Genomic DNA, 16504 nt, shown 5'->3' with positions numbered 1-16504 from the left:
GTTGACAATGGTAATAAAGCTTGACAAAAACATAGAAAATTACAATAAAAAACGAAAAACCCTTAAATATAACAAAAATATAAGTAAATATTTATCGCTCGTGGAAATTACTTTATCAGTTTTGTCAGCTTAACTCCCATATTTTAATTTTTTTTCTCGACAATTACTTAGTACTATGGTTTAATGATACTTATAAGAGAAAGGGCTTAGGTTTAATTCTCGGCTAGAAGAATTCAAACCAAATTATTCTGGTTAGCCTATTGTAAGGTTTAACTCACTTTTACCCCGTAATGTATATAATATGGAAATATTAAAAAAAATTCCCCCGACGCTCTTGGCTAGGGAGATGAAATAGAATTACGAGTTACATACTACCCTTCTTCGCGGAAGAAAGAATTTCTTCTTTGGACACTAACAACACATCATTTTGTTGTATTAACGTCATATAAAAAATCATTTAGTCAATTTGGATACCAAGTTGTCATCTATGAAATTGATGGTTCATCAATTCTTAATGTAACCATCGGTTTGCTCTACACATAGAAATGATTAAATGGGTTTCAAATTAAATAATATTTTTTTGAAAAGAGCTTTTAGATAATTAAAAAAAAAAAGCCTAAAAATAATAAATTATTGCATACATTCTTATTGTATGATCAAGTGAGTCAATATATATATATATATATATATTTTTTTTTTTTTAAAGTGGCGTGGTATTTCATTGATAAAGTTAAAAAGGTTGATCAGTACACAAGAATAACATTTTGGGTTGCTCAAACCAAGTACAATCAATTTCGGAATGAATGGCAAAACGAGCGAGACGGTGGGTGTGTATGTCTCCACAGTGGACAACCTCGATCGTTTGCTTAAAAGAAACCCAAGAAGGGAAATTTCCTTAAAATAACTAATTTAGATTATAGAAAGAAAAAAAACCTCTTACTTCATGGTATCTCCTCCCAAACCCATCAATCTAACGGAGAGGAGGGGCATGTGGTTCATGAGTTCTCCATGTGACACCTAGCAGAGTCCCAGTTAACTTTAGTTCTGTTCAATACGATAGTGGTTTAAGCATGAGTAATTTCTACTTTACTACCATAACCACTGTTTATATATTATAATTAGTCATTGTGCACTTGTTGTACGGTAATGCTACAATCCTTAACTATGGAATCTTGTGGTCAAACCAACATTAACTTTTAGGTGTATATATTTATATGATTATAAATTTAAAATATAACATATATGTTATTTAGTAATAGGGTAATTTTCACTTTCTTATCCTTATTAATAATATTATACATGAATTAATAATATTGTTTAAGCAGTCACCAGAATTCTAGTATAATTAGCAATATATTGTCCTAGAAAAAGAACATGAGAAATTTTATTTGAACTCTTATAATTTTTTTTTACACTTAGCTTACTTACTATAGCCATATTAATTTTAATTAAGTTATCAATACCTCTTTAAAACCAAATTTACTACCTAAACTACCCTCATAAACCCAATTCAATATATAAATTTATCTTTACACCCATTTAGAAAATAAAAACCCAAGATTAGTATTCTGCAACTCATTCAAGGGATAAAGAGAGCAGTACCTCTTACATATTTGTCTCGTGCTTAAGCATTCTTTTGCTGATTTTGCTTAATCCCATATATCCTTTAATTAATACTTCATCTGCTGAATTTGTAGATGATTAAAAAATTAAAAAAAAATTAAATCCCATCTATGTTCCAGCTAGTTATTATGATTTGGAAAAGACGCTGATTTTGATCCGAAACCTTAAACAAAATTTAAATCGAACGAAAGAAACTTGCATCAATCAATTCATACCTTAATTGAAGGATTCAAAATTTCAAAATCATCATCCATCGGTCAAAAAGAGCTTGGTTTTTTTCTATGAAAGCATCTTAGGATTTTAACTAGATTAACGTAGGATAAGTATTGCGTGATTGTAGTGTTTGATTATTGAGTGTGAGTTTATTGATAAATTTTAGTTTTATTGTTAATAAATAGGATAAAAAAACAATTCACACCTAAAGTTTAAGTTGAGTGTAAAGAGAATTTATATGGAGTCAAATAAACTTTTCCAAAGAAGATATAAGTAAGACTAGACCATGAAAAGAAGGAAGAAAGACTTGTAGACAAAATATACAGCATGAACGACCAATTGCTACTTTACTAGACAAATGTGAAGAAATGCATTAGTAATGGAGGATTGCATATATAAATATAAATATATATACCTTCGTGTATATATGTATCTCTATATTACAGTGGCACTCTATCTTGTGAAGGAGCTTGTAATTGTAATTAACTCTATACGACATGATAGTTTTCTAGTATAATTACTAGCTTTATCTATTTGATGTAGCTAGTAATTAATCACCTTAATAAGCTTTTCTCAAGGATGTACTGTACTCAATCTTTGTATCCACTTTTTTTTCCCTAAATTTCATAAGTCATGCCCACTTTCAACATGCGCTTGTGAGGAATATTAAACACTTGATCAGTCTGCCTCAAATTTCTCTTCAAGAAATTGTAAGCATAATCAATCAAAAGTCTTCTCACTATACCAGCTCCTTCGGCAGCCGTCACTTCATTTTCCCCAATCAAATGAACTACTCCCTGCCTCCATGCTTTGTCTATTGCCTCAATCTCTCTGTCCAACAAATCTTGTTGCTTATCTTGATCATCAACTTGCCGCTTTGAATCCTCCTTTCCATTCTCTCCACTGTTCACCAAAGTCCAGTCTTGGACTTCTTCCTTGATCCCAAACTTGATCTCCCCATCAGAACTGTGCATATTATTTCTTTGAGATATCCAAAAACTGTCCCTTATGAACTCTTTCATTTTTTCCACCAACAATCCTTCGAAGGGTTCATTCTCATTGCGAACATCCGTGTACCCGTATCTTGCAACACATCGGAACACATTCAGATCCTTAGGCTCCACTCTCCGAAAAAGAAAGCGCTCTTCTAGCGGAACCTTGCTTATAGGCAATGATTTGATCGAGACAAAAACAAGGACGGAGTGCAATGCAGGAACATTCGCAGCGTAATGATCGAAGATCGGCGGGATGCCTTGAACGATTTCGGAATAGAAGATGGCAAGGCCAGGCATGCGGCAAAAATTTCTGTCAATGGCGGTTTTCTTGAGCTGTTCAGGAGAAATTTTGTGATCAAGCTCGTAATAGTACTTTCTTCGATGCACATCATTCCACACAAACATTACAAACATCAACACTGCGGCAAACGCGAGGGGAAGATATCCGCCCTGGTCAAATTTGTACAGCATTGAACTTAGACACAGAAACTCTACACTTCCAATGACAAGAACATATGAGATGATGAGGAATATGTTGGTCTTCCATATCATGATCATGATTAGCACTAGGAAGGATGATGTAAGCGTCATTACAAACACCACTGCTATACCTGCACATATATCCTTACGGTAATTAGATAAAGTCATTCATTAGTTTCATGGACACAGAAAGTTTTTCCTGTCAGACTGTAAATATGGACCATATAATTAATTTGACTCTCTTTCGTAAATGTGAGACTATGACTCAGGTTCAGATCAATTATGGACCTAAGCATTTGTTTGAAGATATAAATTTGTTGAGAGAACATTACCATATGCATTGCCGATCCTTTCAAGGGTTCGAAACCCTAAGGTGACTCCAACACAAGCTAACATGAGAAGGTAGTTCACTTCCGGAATGTAAACTTGTCCGGCATACTTGGTCGATGTGTGCACGATTTTCACACGAGGGAAACACCCTAATGATAGTGATTGTTGGATTACAGAGAAAGTCCCTGAAATCATAGCTTGACTAGATATGATCGATGACAGTACACTCACTACAAACATAGGCCAATACAAAGGTTCTGCATGCATTCAGCACAATTAGTAAAAAACCGATCGATAAGCATGAGTAGAAAATTAACATTATATCCACTAGGATAGTCTGCAGATTTGATATTTAGCTTGTAAAAGATTATTATAATATTATATACTTACTTGGTATCGACTTGAAGAAGGTATCTGCAACAAGAAGACGGTTCTTGCGAAGAAAAGAAGCTTGTCCAGCGTATGTCAATACGAGAGCCGGATAAGTAATTGTGCACATACTTAGTTGAATGGACCGTACTGTGAAGTGTCCCACGTCAGCAAATAAAGCTTCAGTTCCTGCAATTTGTGAAAGTCATTAACACTTCATTGAGAAACATTTCAATGTGTAAATAGTGATTTTGAAGAATTTGAATGAGTTACAAACTCATGGAGTTTTAATTGACTTTCCAGAGAGTTTTTATGTGAATTTTGTGTGGATTCTCTCAAAATCTGAGGGGAGAGAGCCTTGGTTTTTTAAAACCTAAAGTACAGTGATACACTATGAAATTCCTCTAAATATATCAAAACACTTTTTATTTTTTTTGTTTAGAGAAATGCTAAGAAAGCTATGTCAAAAGTGGGACTCTCCATGAACTCTCCACCACCTCCTATTTTTGGTTTAATTTTCGTACCAACATTATAAAACATTGTGACAAAAACATGAGGTAAGGGAGAGTCCATAGAGAGTCCCCTTTGAAAGAGTCTTCTTAGTATTTTTTTTTTTTTTTATAAGTGAAATCATACGATTGTATATACTTTGACCTATAATTTCTTTAAAATCTTGCTTGAGTACAATGGCATTTTTGTGAATTTGTGTAAACTCTTTAAAAATATTGATTAAATTATACAATAAATTCATTTAAAATACGAAAAATCACCACCAAAATTTTTAATGAAGTAAATTGGAAACCTGTTATGGCTAAGACAATGCCACCAATAGAAATCCAAGCATCATGTTTGTTCCTTCTGAAGTAATCTACTATGTATTTTGGGTTTAGAGCCTTGACCACCGTCGGATCAAACTTGATGAAGTTGTAGACGCCAATTCCAGCAACCATGATAAACCAAATGCAAATAGTTGGTGCAAAACTGTAGCCTATTTTATCAGTTCCAAATCTTTGAACCATGAATAGGCCAATCAAGATGGCTACTGATATCCAAACAATCCGGTCTGTACACACAAATTAAATTAAAATTAATCAAATTATCTTTTCACTATCCATTTTATGTACCACCACAAATAATACGTGTATCAAATTATCACTACCATCCGTCATGGCAGATGTAGCTTGTTTGATTCCTACCACAGCCGACAGAACTGCCATCAAATTGGAACAAAACAATTGTTATTGTTCAAGTCAAAAGACATTAAGCACATAATGATCATGTGAGAGTAACAGTTAGTCAGTGACACTAATGAGCATGCAAGTAGAGAGATTTTTAACAAGGCTACAAAGATGGTCTCAACATCGATATTATTTCTAACTTGATCATTTATTGAATGAGATTTTATACAAAATAAATAAATAAAACAAGTAGTGAAACTTTTCAATATAAAAAGAATTTAACTAAGATATGCTTCAAGAATTCTAGCATATAATCATAAATATATTCGCATCTCTTTATATAAATCATCACGCAACCATGTCAAATGATGAAGATATAGATATATACATCTTTTCTTCTTTGTATTTAAAGATCTGACAAACCTGAGAGGGAAGGAGTGAGGATACCATCGCCAATGACCATGGAAGTACCAAGCATGGTGGCGAATAATAGAAAGACTTTAGCGGATGGGCTGTTCTCTAATAAAGATTTAAGCCTTGATGCCCTCTTTACACTTTTGGTAGGGAACTCGAGCTCAAAATTTGAAACATCACGATCCTCTGGTTGTTGACTCGGAGTCATACCAATCTTGGCGTATCGACACAGCAAAGAGTATAGTGCGAACGTCCCTCCTGCAAAAATTTAAATTATGCATGTCAAGCGTTATATTTGCTGTAGTGATCAATTTTTTTATCTAAAGTTTTTTTTTTGTTAAATTAGATATTAGATAAGTTACTAACGAGGTTTGAACTCACGTTGTCATTAAAAAGACAAAATTAAGGATTTTGAAGTGGAAGAATTTTTAAGTGATTTTTTCTTTCTTTTTCATAGTTTAATGTCCCCTTTTTATATTTATGTGTTTCCTATGACAAGTTGGGAACATCAACTGCAAGAATAAATAGTTAAATACGAAGGATTTAATAAGTGATATTGTTTTGTTTGTAATTACAGATCTAGGAGATGTATGGAATCTTACCTTCGCCATTATCGGTGGCCCGTAAGACGATAAAAGTGTACTTAATCAGAGGGATTAAGGTAAGAATGTAAAAGAGCAAGGAAAGAACACCCAAAATGTCATCGTCATGGTTGATGCCTTTGTTGAAGATGCTCGCATACATATAGAGAGGTGATGTACCGAGGTCCCCAAAAACTACCCCAATGCTCTGAAATGCCAGGTGCATTGTCACCAGCCAGTCCTCATCCTAGAAAAAGTCCAATAGTCATCAGTATATGATTTATGCTCAATTAGGTTTTTATTTTAAAAGTTAGCCTCAATTCAACGTCACAATTTTTTTTTTAATACGATCATCTATTTATATTAAGAGGTGAGAAATTTGAGTTAAATCACACAATAGATTAATTGTAATATTTTAGTGTTGAACTCTTTTTTACAAGAGTCGAACTTAAAACCTACCGCTTAAGAGTGACAAAGTCAAATAATGTGTAGACACAACTGTAAAAATAAAAGAAAAAAAGTTTGAAATCAATGTTCAGCAACAGAGAATGAACACTTTCGAAGACATTTTATCTATAAATTAGATATTCCTAATTAGCATGAGCCCTGTGTGAGATCCTAATAGGAGACCAAACGGGCACATGGGATCAGATGACAATCTACGTCTTAAATGGCTGTCTCATATAAAGTAAAAAGAAATATTACAAGATTGTAGTATTAGTAAACAACTTTAATGTTTATTAGTTAAGAAATTATTAGTTAGTTTCCGACACGTCATCTTTTCAATCAAAATTCACCACATGCCTTTTAATTTTAAAAAATATAAATATTTTAGACTAGCTTTCCATGTTTATCCTTTGAAATAAATTTTCCAATTTTATCATATTAATTATATGGAATTATTGTCATTTAGTATTACAATTTGATTGTATTTATCCTTACTTGTAAATGGTATATATGAGGTTTAACTTTATAGATGACGAATTTGATACCAAATTATTATGACAAACTCATTATGTGTTTAGCCAATCTCTCACATTTTTTTTTTTGAACAAGACCTCTCACTTAAAGTGAAGAAAAATACCACTAGAACGTTATAACTACTATCAATATATAAAAGCGTTAAAAGCAAGGACTAATTGTAAAATAATATCATTCTTTTCCTTTTTGTATCAACTAAGCAATAAAAACAACTGAAAATATGACTTTAGCCCCTAAAACTTAATTTTCTCAACATAAAACTCGACATAAGTTTCTTGAATAAAACCCATTGACTAGATTCCACATCAGCAAATTCATTAATTATGTTTGACTTCACATAGTAAAAAAAAATTGGATGCCTAAAATACCCCTATTTGAATTTTTCTTTAAACCCTATTTAAATGTTTGATGTACATAATTAATGCCATGCAGATGGATGGTAAGGGAGAATTAATGATTTTACAAAAAAAAAAAATTAATGTTATAAATTCATTGCCTAATATATAATAACATAAAACATGTCTAATATATGTTATTATACATGCTTAATTAAGTCAATAAAATTATATTTTACATATTAATGTAGGTAAATTATTTCACACACACACACACACATATATATATGCCTTATATATGTAAAATTCATGCAAAATAATTTAACTACAAAAAAAAAACATTTGATTCAAATAGTGCACCTACTATTAAATTTTTAAAATGTTAGATTGCTTAAAAAAAAGAAAAATAATATACCCAATATATGTAAAATACATGAAAAATAATTTACCTACATAATAACAAACCCATATATGCAAAATACATGCAAACTAATTTACCTTATAAATTCATTGTTTAAGTTTTAAAAGAAACAATGTTTCTACTAGTTTTTTTTTCTTCCAAAAATAAAGTACCTATTATTTAATTTTTACAAAAACTGTGTACCTATTGTGTAATTTAAAAAAAAATATTACACACTGTTTATTTTTTTTTATGAAAATAATGTAACTATTGTTTAGTTTTTACAAGAAACAATGTATCTACTAGTTTATTTTTACCTTTTTTTTTTAATTTTCACAAGTTAATGTATCTACTTTTTCAATAGAATGTATATTGAACTAATTAGATTTGGATTTGGCGATTTCACATAAAAGAAGAAAAGAACTTATTCTCTCTTTTTCTTTTTCTTTTTTTAAATTAAAAGCAAAAAAAAACTTAAACTAATTGAATGTTGTGACAAACAAAAGACAATAAATTAAAAGTATAAAAAAAAAACCGTAATAGCCATATTAATGTTGGTGGCATGGTGTTGTAAATAAATTTAAATGTATGGACATCTTTTATCTTACATGGCATTAAATTCAAATTTTGGGTTTTATTTAGATGTTTTAATATAGGTGGGTTTATATCTAGAGTTCAACAATTGTAAGGGGCTAAATCTAAAGCACCCTAAAAACAAACACATTTCTTTTGCTTAAAATAAAAAAAAAAAAAAAAAAAAAAACTATTTTGTTTTCTTTCCTTTCTATTCAACAACTGTTCGTCAATTTTTTTGGTTGAAAACAACCTATCGTTGATGAGAATTGCAGTCGAAACCTTTTGAAATAATATGGAAATTGGTACCACTGAACCAAATGACTTTGAAAAGTAATATTTAATACACAAAATATCAGTAAAATCTCTTGTAATATATAGTACTATTAAATAACATATGATAAAATGGAGACCTTGGACTCATGGCCATGGGGAACTGTTAAGCTGCGTGACTCAAGGTCCAAGGAGTCGTCTCTTGGCAACCTTTCCCATGAAAGTTTCTTCCCTTCGAGCTGATCCTCATCATGATCAGGATGATCAGAAACTTCCTGATGATCTTGGCTTACTAGATCTGTGGAGTTTTCCACTATATCAGGCATTTGTATAAGACCTAGATAGCCACTCAAATTAATTTCTAGAGAGAAAGAGAGTTGTAGGTAGGTTTCCTCTTAAAGCAAGTATGGGAGTGTGTTCTCCTGGATGTGAGGATAGAAGGTGATATTTAAAGGCAAATTAAGGAAGAGGCCACAACTCATACGGAGTATGTACTCCCATATACTCAAATACTCATATACATTGACTGATATCGTATAGATATATGCATAATTTTTTTTTTATATAAATTTTTTGTAGAGACGGATTATGCGAGATTAGCTCTTTGTCAACAATCGTGTGCAAAGCACCAACCCTCTCCCAAAGGAGAAAGGACCGTTGCACCCAGAAACCCCCCCGCCCGTCCCCCCTTTACTGGATTTTATTAATAATATGAAGAAAAAAAAAGTAAAACAAGCGGGGGGACTAAGCCAATACGCGCTAAAAACAATTAACGAAAATGATATGGTCTAATTTACGACTTCTTCAACTTCAGTCTAGTTTACGACTGCTTCACCTTCAGCCACCTGAAATTGATTTTCCATAATTCTGCTGCTCATATTTCATTGCCAAAATCCACTTCCACAACAACAATTTGCTCCTCGCGACTTTGAACGGAAGAATGGAAGCTCGACACAGTCTCTTCTATAAGACTAATCAGCAAAACCAGGTACCGAGTCCCACCACGTAAAACTACTATTCATTGCACCAAAATTATCAAAAGCATCCGTCAAACAATTCCCTTCCTTGAAAATATGTGAAAAAACGCAAGTGCAAGCGAGCAATATGCCATAAACAATTTTCCCAAGAAACTTTAAGAAACAATGGAACATCCATGGAGTGAGTTGATAGTAGGCTAATGACATGCATAGAATCTGTCTCTAACCAAATGTTATGCCATTCCTTATCCCATGCAATATAACAGAACAATAGCTAGTTAGGACAGGAGGTTTTTTGTTGTACCAATGAACACTATTATGCAATGTTATAATTTTATTTAAATTGTAATACGTGTATTTAATTTTTATTAAATACCTTAAAAGTAAGACATATGAAACATAAACGTTGCAAGTATCCAAAATACAAGACATATGAAACATAAACGTTGCAAGTATCCAAAATACACATATTTCTCGACTAGGACGTATGAGATTGAAGATGTAGATGGGAGTCGGTATAAAAAATTCCCTTGGCCTTGTTCTATATTATTCACGAATCACAACTTCTAATTTTAGAAGCTAAGCATCCCTAATCACATTTCTGAAGTTTCCATTTTTCTAAGAGCAATTACACCCCTAAAGACTTTGGGCCAATACTCAGCGCATTTATCCACTCAAGTGAACAGTAATAGACTCCAGTGAACAGTAATAGGCCAAAGCATCTCCACCCCTAACAAAAAATAGCTTAGTCAATTTTATTAAAATATTATTTTTTTTATTATAAAATAATAAATAATAATAATTTGACAGATTGTGTATCAAAGCACGCCAAACCACCACCACCTTCATCATCACTGTGAGCTCTCTCTCTCCCTCTCTTTCCCTCTCTTTCCCTCTCTCTCCAAAAATGCTCCTCAGACCAGAGCACACCAAGCCCACACCCCCTATCTCCACCCTCCATCAAATCCCCACCTCCCCTTCACTCTCCGCTTCCTCTCCACCACCCACCGCCCTCCGCGATTAGACCTACCCCAAACTGGTTGACATCGGCGCCTAGGCTCGCCAGCTCCAAACCCGCCGCCTCTGGACGTACGCCCTGACCTTCAGCTGCATCGCCGGATTTGATGTCATCGTCCTCAACAGCTTCCAAGACCAGCTCGTCCTCAACAGCAAGTTCCGGGTTGGCGACCTCGTCCTCGAAGGTAGCGTCATCCAGCCGTCTTCCTCGCCGGAGATGGAGTTCGTCATCACCGATTTCGGATCATGACGTCAGCCTGACGTCATATAGGCCGGTCCCAAGGTCTATCAATTTTGGGCTGGCCTGGAGACCAGCTTGGGCTGGGTGCCAGGCAATCTCGTGGGCTGGAGTAGGTTGACAGGATCCCAGCCTGGTTTTTTGACTGGGTGTTGGGTTATTCCACCTCCGATGGAACTACTCTAAGGTGGCGTCTCTGTCAGCATCTATACTTAATATAGTATAACATTTGTTTGACAAAAAATAGTACTCCTATTCTTTTGGCATAAGAATTATGAACATTGCCCAATTAGAATAATTTTTTTATTTTGGAATAGCAGTTTTTTTTTTTTTTGAACCATTTGGAATAGTAGTTAAATGCCCAATAATTCAACTTCTTCATAGGTAAAATTTTATTTTATAATATCAATTTTGCATCTACCATATTTTACCAAAAAAAAAATGTTAGCAAGATTTGCACTAATCTTTGCATTTGAATTTTTCACTTCTTCAAATGGCACGTGTCATTTGGAGACATGCAAAATAGATCTTTAGTGCCTTTGAAATTATATTTTATATTTTTCATCATTGATTCCTAGCTAAAATCTTTTTCAAAGATGATTTGTAAATGATGATAAAGATAATGAACGGTTCAAATTATAATATTGCACGGTTAAATAATGTCATGTCCAGAAAAATAACTCTTTACATGTAAAGAAGCCAAACAATCTACCCATGATTGCACAAATATGATTAAGGAAAAACTATAGGATAGTAAGCATGAAAACCAGAGTTGGTGGATTGTATATCTAATTAAAACTTAATTTTAAGCTAATAAGATACTGTATTAATACTGATCACAGTTAATTTGTTGTTGTGCTCATTGGCGAAGCTACGTGAGGGCGAGGAGTGGCGGCCGCCCCTCCCCTTGCCGGAAAACACGCTTAGGAGCGCTAGTTTGGCCCCTCCGCTCTTGTCGGAATTCATGGCACCTGTAAAAATTGGTTTTGGTCGAATTTGCAGAGGAGGGGCGGTGGAGATTAACATAGGTCCGGAAGAGAGTGGGATCGACGGGGAAGGAGATGCGGTTGCGATGGACGGAGGAGAGGTTGATGGAGGAGGTGTGGGGATGAGATTGACGAAAAGCGGTTGGGGGTGCCAGGTCTGGGAAAAAAGCAAGGAAGAAGATGGGTGTTTGGATGTGGGTTGAAGATAAAGTTGGGTGTTTGGTTAACAAGATAACAAGTATTCGGGAAGAGTTTTAAATGACAAGTGTTTTAAAGTTGGGTGTTTGGTTAACAAGATAACAAGTATTTGTGGTTTTATTTTTTATTCTTGTATGTATTTTTATTTTATCTTTTAATACTCCCACCGTATTTATCTAAAACTCTCACATTATTTATAAATATTGTATTACTTTTAAAAACAATGTGAATATTGTTTAATGCTTATTTTACAATAATTTAAATCTATCTAGGCTTGCGCCTAGATCTCGCCTAGGCACCTAGCTGTTAGGTCTCAATCCGCTGTTTGATTAATACCTAACATTTTTTAGGATCTAATCCTAGCCAATTTAAGTTTCTTACATTGGCTTAGATATTATTGCTTACAACCGCTTTGGTGGAGAGATTATTTTCTGCTATGAATATTGAGTCAAAACTTTGCATTATCTAATGTGAAAGTAACCGTTTCGATTGAACCTTGTACTTTTTTTAATTTCACCCCTTCCCTCGACAAATCATGACTTCACCACTGGCTGTGCTTAGTTATAATTGGATAGCCGGCTAGCTTAGAGCAAAAGTCAGAGAGTTTTCTAGTGGAATATGTCCACGTGATCGTCGTCACGTGTGACATGAGTAGGATTTAGGCTTTAAGCTTTTGGAAGTATGAGAGGAAGGCTTATAATATAAATCCTTCAATTTAGAGACTAAAAAATGAAAAGATTATTATTCATTTTATAGTCGTTGATCTAAATAGAAAAGACAAAATAAATTCAAAAAACTATCATAACCACTGATCTTCCATCTACAAAAAAAATAAAAAAAATAATAGCGAGACCCACCCCATCGAAAGCTGCACAACATTCTGAGTCCCCATTCAACTATTCAAGTGCTTGAGGAAATATATAGGGTCTCCGGCCAGTCCTTTTACTATGGGGACTGGAGTTTCAGCCCCTTATAAGTAACAAAATCTCTAAATTTATGTGCATACAGTGGTAAAAGGGTGATACGGACTTTATTTAGGGTCTCTGGAGACGGTTAGCCGTTGGCATTGTCAAAATTCCATTGCGTGCTGTTAGCTGCTGAGGGCCAATCAACAGGCGCTAATTACAACTATGGTAATAAAAGAAAATTGTGGCAACTGCTACTGCTAACAACCCTTATGGCTTTTATGCCAACTTCCAACTAATTGGATCCCTTTTCATTGTCTTACAATGTTCACCAATAACTTGAGAGAAGAAGGTCACTGGATCTTCCAAAATGTAGCTGGAATTGACGATGTCATGAGAGCAATTATGCAGTCAACTTTCCAGGTTTGGTAACAATAATTGATAGTATTCTAACACCGCCTGCTCTTATTGGATATCAGTAGTTAGAATTTTTCGTCAGATTTATGTTTATATATTAATATACATAGGGGAGGATCTTTGACACACTTTTTTACACAATTTTTTATCTACATTTTATAGGACTCATCCGAGTCATCTATCTTTTAGAATATTATTCATACATCATTCTTACAAAAAATTTAAACAACCCCAAAATTATTAAAACATTCATTTGTAATGAAGAAAATGAATGATTACGATTCTACAAAGAAATCCTAAACTCTTAATCGAACGGTCAAGAGTTTCAAATTTGGGTGATTTTAGGTAGACATGATCTTTGAGGGAAGATATAAAAGATAAATGGTTCGGATCGTTGAAATATATTACAAAGTGGGCCCCACAAAATTTGTGTCAACAATTGTATAAAAGAAAAAAAGTAGCAACACGGATATGTCATCGTATATATATAGCCCAATACATACATACATATATATGTACAATCCTACTCTCCTAAGGTCTTCATTTAGAAGACTTATGCGGACCAAATGCATATTAGTGTTTGTTAAACATTTTAAGCCTTTAGATGAAAATTAATATAATATTGTGGATAATACGCATTTGGTCCTCATAGGTCCTCAAAAACATCTCATGCTCTACACAAAAGGGGTCGGGAGTGAGTTAAATCTCACAATGGGCTAATAATAATGTGATTCAAATTACCTTTGACGAGAATCGAATTTAAGACCTCTCACTTATAATTGAAGAAAAAAATACAATTAGACTGTAGCACTAAAGGATAACACTGCATGCTCTTATTGGGTAATAAAAAATTCGATTAGGTTGAAAATAACTAAGGGCCCAATTTATAATATTCCAACTCCAAGACAAACTTTGTACGTGTTTTTTGTTTGCCATCGAAAACTAGTCACTCAAATGCTACAAAAATGCTGTGTGGATCGATAATCTTGCCACCGTATGAGTTAGGTTAGATTAGGTATATGCATGATCTGGGAGGACATTAAGATTTTGGATTATGCAATCGGAGCTTTCTCATCTAAAGGGCTGAAATATTTTGTAAGCATGGTGCAGATAGAGAACAAGAGTTATTTAGTTTAGGTAGGATTATCCGGTAGGGCTACCAAGGTCGGTTCTAAGATTTTTGAAGCCCGGATGATCCACAAAAATGTATTCTATCTTTATATGAGAAAATTTATTTGTTTCACGTATAAGACTTCGATAAAAATATACTTAGAAAAACACTTCAAAATCAATAATCTAGAAATACGGAAAACTAATTTATTTTGTATTGAGAGAAGGGAAAGAAAAAAAGCTTCAGGCTTATAAGTAGATAGATGATGAATTTGTTTCCCTTCAATCTAAACTTTTAAAGTGTTTTTTAATTACTCGTGAGTGTTTTTTCTTATTTACTAACCTTGTCAATATAAGACTAAACAAATAATCATATTTTCGAGTATTTGATTGATATGTATAAACAACGAATGAGCACTAAATTAAACCTAGTATTGGTAAAGACATTCATACATATTTCTTGAAGGCTAATGTTAGGGATACCAAATTTTGAAAAGCGTCTGATGTGATTATTACTTATGTGTTGATTAACATGTTTATTTTCTATTGGTGGCACGTCATCCCGTTCCTCTTAACTTAGAATAGTAAATATTGTTTGTAATAAATATATACATATATATATATATATTAAATAATGTGTACATGTACCATGATGTCCGTGTTAAAGTTATAGAGACGGACCAATGATTCAATATTGATGTTGTCTTCAATTTAACCACCCACTCATTCACCAAATGTGAGAATTTTTTTTCCTCCAAAAATTCAGTGTAATTAGGAATGAAATCGTGTAACTATAAGTAGTAAATTTCTGGCAAACGAAGCGGGATACTCAACATCCTCCACCAAAATTTCTGTCAGGATTGAATACCAACATTACTTAACCTTCCAAAATTTCAGTACTAGCCTCTACCGTCATAATCAATACACCCGTTTATCAGAAGACTCTGATGCAAAAGAAATTCACATGCCAACAAATTTTGGACAAGTAAAATTAAAAGCCCTTCACGACAGAACCAACTACTAAACTCACTCATAAGGGCCATTTATTTAGTATGGCCCCTCCACATCTATTTATAAGCTTCTATAAACTTATATTTTCTTCAAATTAATTCAGTTTGCCTGTGTACTATAAGTGAGTGAGTGAGTGAGTCACTAGTTTGCTTCAATGGCGCTTTCCTGGATTCTCCCAGCACTTCTCTTTACTTTTGTTCTTGCAAATATGGTTTATAAATTTGGTCTATGCATTACTCTTTGTTAAAGGTTAGACTTGAAGTGGAATAAATGTCTAAAAACTGGAACCCACATAACTACTAACTAGTAATTAAAAAGAAATTAATAACCAAACAGAAATTCGTAAAAATTGGAAAGAATAAAAAAAGCACATAACATTTTGAGCTCAGTATTTCATTAATTTTAAACAACATAAACCATTGCTTTTGATTAAACTTCTTGATCATTTGACCAAATTTTATAAATTTATACGCTTATAAAAACATATATGGATGTACCCCCTTGATAATTTTGATGCCCCCAATTTTTTTGGGTTACAGATGGTTGTCCAACCTGCACTGGGCTCGGGCCAGCCCTGAGGGCTACTACACTACATCAACATATACAAATTGTAGGTACCACGAATCAGTTGATGGAATTATGAAACAAGGGTAATATTAGGAAAACTAAATTTGCAAACTAAATGATGTGTCACCAATAAGAAATAAGCACGTTAATCAACACTTTAGTAATTCAATCATCAACTTCTATGTCACTTAGTTTACAAAATTTAGTTTGCACATTTAATCTCTCTAGCATTACTCATGAAACAAATAAAACTTACATGAAACAAGAACACTAAGATAATGGTATATTAAACCAATCAAACAACCATGTGAGAAAATAAAAACAATTTACGTT

General features: G+C 33.4%; 1 protein-coding gene across 1 annotated transcript; it reads right to left on the bottom strand.

Moving 5' to 3' along the window:
* Nucleotides 1-2205: 2205 nt before the first annotated feature.
* Nucleotides 2206-9168, bottom strand: LOC103432657 (potassium transporter 5-like). The gene is made up of 8 exons (XM_008370863.4): nt 8886-9168; nt 6205-6430; nt 5612-5860; nt 5170-5220; nt 4813-5073; nt 4032-4199; nt 3644-3898; nt 2206-3442 (listed from the first exon to the last, which is right to left on the bottom strand). Exons 1-8 carry the CDS (start codon nt 9069-9071, stop codon nt 2454-2456), a joined length of 2385 nt encoding a protein of 794 aa, XP_008369085.3. The 5' UTR covers nt 9072-9168; the 3' UTR covers nt 2206-2453.
* Nucleotides 9169-16504: the final 7336 nt, after the last annotated feature.

Source organism: Malus domestica, chromosome 03 (genome assembly GCF_042453785.1).
Source record: "Malus domestica chromosome 03, GDT2T_hap1".
Taxonomy (NCBI): domain Eukaryota; kingdom Viridiplantae; phylum Streptophyta; class Magnoliopsida; order Rosales; family Rosaceae; genus Malus; species Malus domestica.
The sequence above is the reverse complement of the archived record's forward strand: the minus strand, read 5'-3'. Positions and strand labels throughout refer to the sequence as shown.

Coding starts and splice junctions, on each gene's coding strand:
- LOC103432657 (XM_008370863.4), bottom strand. CDS start 9,071: ATGCCTGATATAGTGGAAAACTCCACAGATCTAGTAAGCCAAGATCAT. Junction 6,431..8,885: donor CCCATGGCCATGAGTCCAAG/GTCTCCATTTTA, acceptor GACTTTTTCTAG/GATGAGGACTGGCTGGTGAC. Junction 5,221..5,611: donor CCTCACTCCTTCCCTCTCAG/GTTTGTCAGATC, acceptor ATTTGATGGCAG/TTCTGTCGGCTGTGGTAGGA.